Source organism: Melospiza melodia, unplaced genomic scaffold (genome assembly GCF_035770615.1).
Source record: "Melospiza melodia melodia isolate bMelMel2 unplaced genomic scaffold, bMelMel2.pri scaffold_62, whole genome shotgun sequence".
NCBI classification, from domain to species: Eukaryota; Metazoa; Chordata; class Aves; order Passeriformes; family Passerellidae; genus Melospiza; species Melospiza melodia.
The window spans coordinates 893,939-905,234 of record NW_026948801.1 but is presented as its reverse complement, the minus strand read 5'-3'; the positions used below and the strand labels follow the sequence as shown (position 1 = coordinate 905,234).

General features: G+C 45.2%; 1 protein-coding gene across 2 annotated transcripts; it reads left to right on the top strand.

Moving 5' to 3' along the window:
- The first annotated feature begins 233 nt into the window (after nt 1–233).
- On the top strand, nt 234–9,871 carry LOC134413963 (uncharacterized). Of its 2 annotated transcripts, none has more exons than XM_063147979.1 (3): nt 234–1,015; nt 1,403–1,571; nt 7,420–9,871. In XM_063147979.1, the coding sequence occupies exon 3, from the start codon at nt 7,575–7,577 to the stop codon at nt 8,913–8,915; it is 1,341 nt and encodes a 446-aa protein (XP_063004049.1). In that variant the 5' UTR covers nt 234–1,015; nt 1,403–1,571; nt 7,420–7,574; the 3' UTR covers nt 8,916–9,871. The 2 variants fall into 2 exon arrangements, with proteins under 2 accessions (XP_063004049.1, XP_063004048.1); XM_063147978.1 differs by having other exon boundaries at nt 1,369–1,571.
- The last annotated feature ends 1,425 nt before the right edge of the window (nt 9,872–11,296 follow it).

The window sequence follows — 11,296 nt, the reverse complement described above, 5'->3', positions numbered from 1 at the left end:
GCCCAAAGTGGGGAGCCCAGAGAGGGGGGAGTGCTGCCATTGGCGGGAGCCTCAAGAGCCTGGAGAGGGGCAGGGGGGACTCCTTGGAGCCGCTGCAGCCCAGAGCAGAGAATGAGGGGAGAAGGGAGTCCGGGAGCCCAAACAGCCCCGGCATCCCGAAATGGGGAGAGCGAAGAGGGGGGAGCTTTTGGCATTGCTGGGACTGCCAGCAGCCTGGGTGGGGCGGTTGAAGCCATTTATTATAATGGCTAATAGCTTCTGAAAAATAAAAGAATTAAAAGACACTCAAAATATATCAAGGGAATTGCAGCAGTTAATAAATAACCTAAAATACACTTTCAGGAAGAACTTTGATCAGATATTTAGATAAGGCAATGTAAAACACACTCACAATATTTGGATAAGGTAATCTAAAATACACTCCCAGAAGAAACTTTGGAATTAGAGTATTTGAAGAAACAGAAGTGGAAGCCAATATGTTAAACTGACCTGCCAAGCCGCTAGGATCAAGCCAAGTACAACAGTAACTTCGGCCAAGCCATGGAAAAACATGCCAAAGATAACAGGAAGAAGTCCAAATTAGGAAAAGCTTAAAATTTAACTAAGGAAAACCAGGAATTCGCGGAAGACACCGCCTGCCTATGAATATGCATGTAATAAATGATGTAATCCCTGTTTAAAATTGTATAAAAACCCGCTTTTGCTGTACATGATTTAGAAATCCATTTTATGATTTCTCCGACGCGTCGTAATAAAATTCCTCCTGCTTATCTGACTTAGACTGAGTCTCTTAAGCAGTTATTCTCGCCTTTTTGGGGCAAAATTCGGCATCATTTTCTGGCGACCCAGATGGGACCAGACAGGAGATCCAGGCCTTGAGGGGTCCTCCCCGAGCCGGGTCCGGGGTCGGGACCCTCTGGCGCCCCTGACTAACTTTTGTCAGAAGAGACTCCTCCCCCGGACCAGTGCTTTCGGTGGACGAAGAGTACCCTGCATCTCCTGCTCCAATTAAGAGGTATTTCAATTATTTATTGGTTTTGGAATAAAGCGCTTTGTTGGGGGTCAGACGTGACTGCCCGATGGTAAAGCTGGGGGACGCCCCGGTAAAAGAATCCCTACTGGGTTAGAGTCCCAGAAATAGAAACGCAGGTTAAAGTCCTGCGACTGGGTTAGAGTCCCAGCATTTGGTTGGAAGGAGTACTTGTTTATCTTGGTATCTTTGGTCTCTTTTTACTGTGTGGGAAACTGTTTTCAATATTGTATTTAATGTTATAATACTGTGGATTAAGGGTTAAGAACTAAGATTGCTCTCTGAGAAGTCTGTCAGCCGGTGATCTTTTTGTATGTGTCTGTTGCAAAATCTTACAGGAAACATCTTGTCGCTCTCTCTGTAATGTTTTAGAAGAGAATAAGTTGATAGACGTCTGGGAAGAAATTTGTCACCCCCCTGCAATTGTTATACTGTCTACAGTTGTGATTGCATGAGTTTGGCAAACCGGTATCTCGCGGTCTGTAGGCGACCTCTCGTGACCAAACCTGGTAAAACAGTCCGTTCTGATATAGACCATAAGGTAGGAACTATTTCATAAAGGTGTGGGTATGAGTGAGAGTGAATGAGACGCAGCATCGCTGCGAAGCGAGAGGGAGTCCCACTCCGCATTTCCGGTTCTTCGCGAGAAGCCAGGTCGGAAAAGGACAAAGCGATTGAAGATTGTGTGTTTGAAGTGTTAAAATAAATTGGTATACAGCACATGCGAGAAAGAGGCTGATCTGGTTAGACAGACACAGGGAATAGCAATGGAAAGCCAACAGAGTAAGGACGTAAATATGAAAACCCCCTTAGGATGTATCCTAAAGCACTGGAAGGACTTGGGAGGGATCCCGGGGGGAAACATAAGTAAAAAGACACTCCTTAAATATTGTACACAGTGGTGGCCGTTGTATAAGTTAGATGACGATGAGAAATGGCCGCCGGAGGGAACAACTAACTATAACACTATTTTGCAATTGATGCTTTTCCTCCGCCGACTTAATAAATGGGATGAAGTGATGTATGCTGACATGTTCTTTACCCTAAGAAATAAACCAGAGTGGCAAAAAGAGTGCGGGGTAAACGTAGCACCTCAGGACCCCTTAGTACTAGCCCTGGAGAAAGATAAGAAAGGTTCAAAGCCTAAAGAACGTTGCTGTGATGCATGTAGCATTGGGCAACAATGTCTTAAATTAACAAGAAGGGATAGTGGAAAGGAGAGCGAAATAAGCCTGTGGGAATACCATCCATTCGCCCCAGGACGGGAAGGGCCTCTTCCCAGGCCAAAGGAGGAACAAGGGGACCCTAGCCCATTAAAGGAGCTGGAACGATGGTGGAAATCTAAGTTTGGGCACAGCCCTCAGAAACTAGACAATACTTGGGAGGAGGATGGTCCATTAAAATCGGGGATTGACAAGAAGGAAAGCAGCCCACAGGGACCAGATAGTCCACAGGGGTTGGGGAGCTACAGGGATGCTGACAGCCCACCTAGACTAGAAGTTGAGAGGGAAGAAGACAGTCCACACGAAGCAGAGAGTTGAGGGGAGACACGCAGCCTGCCCGAACTAAGTCCATATGGGGATAGTAGCACACCCAGGAATGGGGGTTTTAGGAAATCAGGTATCTGTAGAATAGAAACCAGCACACCGAGGACTGGGGATAAAAGTAACTCATTAGGAGGCGACGCCTCTAAGCTGAAGTATAGTGAGAAGAATGACAATGAGATATGCGAAAGGGAGGCAGAGAACAACTCACAGAAGCTGAATATAGTAATTCAGATAGAGGATAAGAGAGATGGAAGGGGAACAGAAGATGAGGACAGTAGCCCGGAACAGGATAGGCGCCGGCAGATGCGGGAAGAAAGGCGACAGATGCAGAGCGAGAGGCGGTTGGACTGTGTAAACCATGCTAGGGGAGTAGTAGGAAAAGAATTAACAGAAATAGAAGGTGAAGATGAAGAACAGGGAAAGGGAAAGAGAAAAGAGAAGAGAAAGAATAGGGAAGACATTGAGGCACAGGAGGAAGATCCCAGGGAAGGGACCAGTCATTCGTATTATACCAGGTCTGTGGCACAGAGGGAAGCAAAGCAAAAAGAAGGGAATCATACAATAGCTCCTCTCCGACAACTTATGCCAATGGTAGGAGAAAGGACTAGGGTAAAGGTGCCGTTCTCCACGAGTGATCTGAACAATTGGAGGGATGAGGCAAGGAACTTCAGGAGGAATCCAGAGGCAGTAGCGAAGAGGTTTGAATTAATGGCAAAGAATTTAGATATTGATTGGGAAGATATAGAGGTGATGCTGTCAGAATTGACAGATACAGAAAGGGAACTCGTATTGGAGACAGGAAAACGACATGCTCAAGTATTATCGGGGAGACTAGAAGATAATTTCCCCAGCAGTAAACCAGAATGGGACCCGGGCAACGAAGAGCACTATCGACGACAGGTGCAGTATAGAAAGCTGATCGCGATGGGCTTGCGTAATGCAATCCCTAAGGCTATCAATTGGTCAATGCTATATGACATTAGGCAGGGAAAGGATGAGACCCCGTCAGAGTTTTTGGATAGATTTACGGCAGCCATGAGACAATACACACCCCTGGACCCAGCAACGGAAGAAGGGAAACAGCACTTGCTAGGGTTGATGATGGGACAGAGTAACCCAGACATCAGGAAGAAATTACAAAAGCTTGAACAGCCAGCAAATAAAAACCTGGAGGCGTTGCTGAATGAGGCATGGAAGGTATATAATAATAGAGAAATAGAGGAAAAGAAAAAGGAAGATAAGAGGCTAGCTCGAGTAGTGGCTGTAGCAGTAGCAGCTCAAAATACAAACCATTTGGGACCTAATACCAGGGGTAGGGGTAGAGGCTACTCAGTGAGAGGGGGAGGGAGGTTCCAACCCCACCCAGCTAGAATAGGGCCAAACCAGTGTGCCTATTGCTTCCAAACGGGACACTGGAAACGTGAGTGCCCTCAATCAAGAGAAAGATCAATGGACACTACTACTATCGCACATCAGGACAGTGAATGAGGGGGACCGGTGGGCCGTACCCTAGCAGACCCACTGGTTCAAATGGAGCTAGGGGAAGGTAAAAAGGAATTGGACTTTTTGATTGATACGGGAGCAACTTTTTCAGTTTTAAATCAAGAATTGGTACCTAAGAGTGATGAATTTGTACAAGTTGTGGGAGCAACAGGCCAACCAGAAAAAGCTTACTTTTTGAAACCTATCATATACAAAATTGGGAAACAAATGGGAATTCACCAGTTTCTGTATTTGCCAAATTCACCAAAGCCTCTATTAGGGAGAGACTTACTGGAGAACTTGGGAGCTATAATAAAGTTCAATAAGAACAGATTAGAATTTCAAGTAAAAGAAGAACAACTGATTACAGCCCTAAGCCTAACAATCAGTTGTGTGGAACCTAAATCTGAGAATCACAATTTTGAGCGAATCCTGAGCGAGGCATACCCATTAGTATGGGCTACTGATATACCTGGAAAATCAAAACAAGCAGCACCGATTGTTGTGGAACTTAAAAACGGGGCAAGACCGGTGGTAAGAAAACAATACCCTTTGAGAATAGAAGACAGAAAAGGGATTGAGCCCATAATCAAAAGGTTTCTAGAACTGGGGTTATTGATAGAATGTGAATCAGATTTTAATACACCAATCCTGCCAGTAAAGAAACCTAATGGAGCTTATAGACTAGTTCAGGATCTGAGAGCAGTAAACGAAATAACCAAGACATTGCATCCGGTAGTTGCTAATCCATACACGCTTTTAACTAGACTGAAGGATAATTTAGCCTGGTTCACCATATTAGACTTGAAAGACGCATTCTTCTGCCTTCCCTTAGCTCCCGAGAGTCAAAAGATTTTTGCCTTTGAATGGGAATCTGTAGATAGAGGAAGAAAGACCCAACTTACCTGGACGGTATTGCCCCAAGGATGGAGCAATTCCCCTACAATTTTTGGGAATCAGTTAGCCAAAGAATTAGAACAGTGGGAAAGGCCGCTGGGAGATGGCACCCTTCTGCAATACGTAGACGACCTCCTAATAGCAACAGTGACAGAGGAAGAATGCATTGAATGGACTATTTCCTTGTTAAATTTCCTGGGTTTAAGTGGATATCGAGTCTCTCAACAGAAGGCACAGCTGGTGCAAAAAGAAGTGGTGTACCTGGGATACGAAGTCTCCAGAGGACAGCGTTCCCTGGGAGCAGCTAGAAAAGAGGCCATCTGTCAGATGCCTAAACCAGAGACAGTGAGAGATCTGTGCGCCTTTCTGGGGATGACAGGTTGGTGTCGGCTATGGATCTACCAGTACGGGATACTCGCTAAACCACTGTACGATTTGTTGAAAGAAACTAAGGACGTTCTAGTTTGGACCCCCGAGGCAGAAGGGGCCTTCAAGAAGTTGAAGCTGGAGCTAATGAGAGCACCGGCCTTAGGTCTTCCAGATGTATCAAAACCATTCTGGCTGTTCTCCCATGAACAACAAGGGATGGCCCTAGGAGTCCTAGCACAGCAGTTGGGAACACACAAGAGAGCTGTGGCCTACTTCTCCAAGCGATTGGATGAAGTAAGTAAAGGATGGCCAGGCTGTCTGAGGGCAGTGGCTGCAGTGATAATTAACATAGAAGAGGCCAGAAAGCTCACGCTAGGCCAAAAGATGACTGTGTTAGTATCTCACACTGTATCGGCCGTGCTGGAACAGAAAGGCAACCATTGGTTGTCGCCTTCCAGATTCTTAAAATACCAGGCCATCTTGGCTGAATCAGATGACGTAACCATTCAGGTAACTAACATTGTGAACCCAGCTTCATTTCTAGAAGGGAGAGCCCCAGCAGAACCCATCGAACACGACTGCCTGGAAACAATTGAAGCCGTCTACTCCAGTCGCCCAGATCTCAAAGAAGAGCCGCTCGAAGGTGCGGACAACTGGTTCTCAGATGGCAGCAGCTTCGTGAAGCAAGGAATAAGAATGGCTGGCTATGCAGTCACTACTACAGAAAGGGTAATTGAGTCAAACCCCTTGACTGCAGGGACTTCAACCCAAAAGGCAGAGCTGATAGCTCTGACTCGAGCCCTGGAATTGGCAGAAAACATGCAAATTAATATATGGACAGACTCTAAATATGCCTTCTCCATTGTACATGCTCATGGGGCCATCTGGAAAGAAAGAGGACTATTGACTACACAAGGAAAAACAGTCAAACATGCTGAAGAGATTCTGCGGTTGCTAGAGGCGGTCCAACTCCCAGCACAAGTGGCCATAATGCATTGTAAAGGACATCTGAAAGGTAACACTATCCCAGAAACAGGGAACAGGAAGGCAGATAGGGAAGCTAAATTGGCTGCCACAAGGACTAGAGAAGTAGAAATAGTGGCCCTAATACCAGGAGAGCTGGATACCGATATCAAGCCAGATTACCAGGAATCAGATCACAGATGGATTCAAAAGAATAAAGGTAAACTGATAGACAGTGGATGGGGACAATTAGAGACAGGACAGTTGATAATACCAGGGAACCTAATGTGGCAGATTGTGAAAACGGAGCACGAAAAGGCCCATTGGGGCCTAGATCCACTTTACCAACATTTGCGAGCTAGGATAGCAGGACCGAAATTATTTACTACTGTAAAGCACGTTACATCCCAGTGTGAGCGGTGTCTGAAAAATAACCCGAATACGGGAACCAAGGTACACCAAGGAGCCATAAATCGAGGTAAATTCCCAGGTGAAGTATGGCAAATTGATTTTTCTGAACTCCCAAGAAAAGGGGGGTTTCGGTATTTGTTGGTATTAACTGATACATTTTCTGGGTGGCCTGAAGCATTCCCTTGTAGGACAAATAAGGAAAGAGAGGTGACTAAAGTACTGTTGAATGAAATTATTCCATGGTTTGGGGTACCGAAAAGCATTTCTTCGGATAGAGGTACACATTTCTGTGCAAAAGTGGTGAGAGCAATAAGCAAAGCATTACAAATCAAATGGCAACTACACACACCTTATCGTCCACAGGCCAGTGGGCAAGTAGAAAAGATGAATCATCTCATCAAACAGCAAATTGCCAAAATATGCCAGGAGACTAATTTGCAGTGGTATCAGGCTTTGCCTATTGCTCTGCTCAGACTGAGAGTCAAACCAAGATCAAAAGAAAAGTTAAGTCCATTTGAAATTCTGTATGGTAGACCTTATGCTATGCAAGTTGTAAATGGGGATGCTATAGACCAAATCGGTAATCAGTACATTTATGATTATATAATTACGGTGGGGAAACGGTTCGATAAGAATGCTACTGTGGTGATAGGGCACCAACCTAAACAACCTGATTGTAAGTTGCATCCGTTTAATCCCGGTGATTGGGTGTATGTTAAGAATCTTTTAGGAAAACCCCTACAAGAAAAGTGGGAGGGACCTTTCCAAGTGCTGCTGACTACCTTCACCGCGGTTCGGATCAAGGAGCGACCTACGTGGATCCATTACTCACGAGTCAAGAAAGCTCCGGAGAATAAACAAGAGGAGCAGACATCATGATCCTGACTCCACCGCAGATCTTCACAACCCTGATCATTGGACTAATGATAAGTATAGTTCTTCCCCAAGGCTCTGTCTCAATAGACCCATGGTCTAATGCACACCAGTGTATCCACCCGGAGTTGGAAACGGGACCGAAGGGGCCCTACTTTGAGGTTTATGCCTTACGTAACAATCAGCCATATGCGAGTAAAGTATGGGATCAGCCCTCCATGGTAGCGTACGAGGGAGACCAAATCCAAATTGGGTGTCGAGAGCTTGACCCAATAGAAGGAAAAACAAGGCGGCTAGTATTAACAATTCAACCCTTGATGGCAGCCTCTGAACACAACCTAATCACCTTTAGTCCAGTGAAAATGGGGAAACCCACTGTCTGGATTCAGCAAAAGGGCCCAATTTCATGCCAGTGGAGTGACTTTAGGGAAGATCCACCCGGATCACAACCCCAAAATTCAGTAGTTTATAGAAAAGATCCGCTTGGGGAACTACATCCTGAAAACATAACCCTTGACTTACACCCTCTTCTCTTTTCTGCGGGAAAGATTGTAGCATCTAATGGTCCTGAGGAAGGGAGAGCACAGTGTGAGATGGCATTTAGATTGGATCAGTCAATGACGTTCACATGTGAAAGGGAGCTGAAAGCCCTGGAAATGGGTTTTGGCTTCCCTAAGCGTGCTGTCGCATACAAGGTAGCATTACCGGAAGACGTGATTCCATTGTATCCAGATCTAGACTTGCCCCAAGAAACCACTCCACCGGTGGTATGTAAAGTAGTACATAACCTAGCCTTTATAGGGCCTCAGGTGATAAGAAAATCTGATGAACAAAAATTATTGTTAGACCCCACTTATTCCCTGAAAAAGGTACAGATGAACTTCCACACCGATATTACGTATTTGCAGAAGGACTGCCAACCATTTATACAGCAAAGCCTTAAGGGATGGAATGCATGGCTAGCAACAAGGTCTCATCATAGAAGAGCACAAAGAGATTTGAGTGGGTGGATTGGCACTGGATTTGGTATATTAAACACGATAGATCAAGAAGTATTAGTGAATAAATTAAGTACCGTCACGTCGAACTTAGGAAAACTAAAAATGCCCCTCAGTTCATCCATGCTTACATTAGCAGAAACACAATCGCTAGTAGCAAAATTGCTAACCATGGTAGCAAACCACACTGAAGAGGATTTTTTGAAGTTCGCTAACTATACAGGGGAACTTAGCAAGGAAATTGCACTAGCTATCCAGTGCCCTCAGACACAACAATGGGTACAATCAGTAGCGGCAGGAATACTGAGAGAAGGAACAAATAGGGATGGACATCGAAGTTCTTAAAGCAATGCTCACACATCCTAAAGTAAAGGAATTGATACAAAAGGTAAATCAAACAACCAAATGAATGGTATGGCAGGTAGAACATAATTCAGAAAAGATAAAGAATGTCCTGACTAAAGTAGAACGAGTAGGCCAGCATCATTGGTGGGATATCTTTGTGGGATAATCCCCAACAGCTACACAAGTCTTTAACTATCTGGTGCACCCAACGCTAATAATAATCATAGTTCTGTTACTATTAACTCTCACAAATATTTGTATGTGGTGGAGACTGAGAATCATAATGAAAAGAACCCAAATGATCTGGGCTATAATACGAGCATATCAGCGCCCTACAGGGTTAGAATTTGACGAAAGAATTCGTAAGTTATAAGAAAAGGGGGGAATGAAGCCATTTATTATAATGGCTAATAGCTTCTGAAAAATAAAAGAATTAAAAGACACTCAAAATATATCAAGGGAATCGCAGCAGTTAATAAATAACCTAAAATACACTTTCAGGAAGAACTTTGATCAGATATTTAGATAAGGCAATGTAAAACACACTCACAATATTTGGATAAGGTAATCTAAAATACACTCACAGAAGAAACTTTGGAATTAGAGTATTTGAAGAAACAGAAGTGGAAGCCAATAAGTTAAACTGACCTGCCAAGCCGTTAGGATCAGGCCAAGTACAACAGTAACTTCGGCCAAGCCATGGAAAAACATGCCAAAGATAACAGGAAGAAGACCAAATTAGGAAAAGCTTAAAATTTAACTAAGGAAAACCAGGAATTCGCGGAAGACACCGCCTGCCTATGAATATGCATGTAATAAATGATGTAATCCCTGTTTAAAATTGTATAAAAACCCGCTTTTGCTGTACATGATTTAGAAATCCATTTTGTGATTTCTCCGACGCGTCGTAATAAAATTCCTCCTGCTTATCTGACTTAGACTGAGTCTCTTAAGCAGTTATTCTCGCCTTTTTGGGGCAAAATTCGGCATCACGGGCACTGAGGAGAAGGGACCCCCAATGCAAGCGTGACCCACAGCTGCTGGGACAGGGGTACCAGGAACACCCGAGGGGAGGAACCAGGGACAGGGAACTCCTGGGATGCTTTTCCAGGGCTGAATCTTGGTGTTTGGGAGGTTTTTATGAAGCACAGATGGCAGGTGACTTGTAGAGATGGACTTGGGCAGAGGGACTTTAAAACTCAGTGTGTATTGGGGCTGGTGAAACAGGCTTTCCTGTTTCATAAATATGATACATATGATTGTCTGGCAAAAATTTTGAGAATATAGAAACTATGAGCAAGATTGGAATGAAAGCAAGCTTTTAGATACCTTAGTTATTGAACAAACGGAAAACAATGGTGTGGCCGGACTGAAGGCAATCCCCTTCTGATGAATCAATTCTCTGTGCTTGGAGACAGGTCCAGGGGTCAGAGCAGACCCTACTAGCTCAGCAGAAGGCGTCCAAAGAGTAGTTTTTAAGATTTAAAATATAACACAGTCTGGTGATGTAATGATTCTTTCAGGCTGTATGTAAATGCTATAGGATTTGTACCTTGTACTAGATTGGTTAGTGAGAAATAGAATATCCAACACAGAAGAAGATTTATTGTATTGTAACAGGAACCTCCCTCTCTTATGCTTTTATTCTCTTACTCTTTTGCTCTCTTACCCTTTTTACTCTCTTACCTTTTTTACTCCCTTACGCTCTACCCCTCTTACTCTCTAACCCTCTCATCCTCTCTGCCCCTCTCTTCTCCCGGGCCTGCTCCGAGCTGTGGCTGGCAGCTCCTAGCAGGGCCCTGCACCCAGGCCCTTTGCAATAAACCACAAGTTCCACGACCTGGCTTCAGAGATCTCTCGTCTCTGTCCATCCCAACCATCCTACCCCCCGATGCTCCTACAAACGTGCTCATCCCTTGTTTTCCCCAAACCAGGATTTGCCATTGTCAAGACCTAGGAGGCTGCGAGGAAGAGGAAGATGCCCCAGGACACTGATGCAGGTGAGGAGGAAGTCAGTGTCCCTTTCCCCTCTGTGCTGCTCCATCTACCGGCCCAACACGGCCCTGGCTGCAGCACAGCCCTGGGGGGATCTCCTTGCCCTTGCCTGTGGCACAGAGGCAAAACCCATCCTGTCCTTGTCCTTCCTCACCCACAGCAGGAGCTGAGCATGCAGAGCAGGGAGGACAAATGCCCGTGGCAGAACCTGGTGGAAGAGGCCGTTTTGAGCGGCTCCACGGCACAGGAAGCCAACGGGGAGGAAAAGCCCCAGGGATGCTGCACAAGGAGGGGCTGCAAACTCAGCTGGCGGAGATCTGATGGGGAAAGAGCCAGCCTGGGCCGGGAAGGCGGCTGGAGATGGAGCCAGAGCTCGGAGCTGGTGC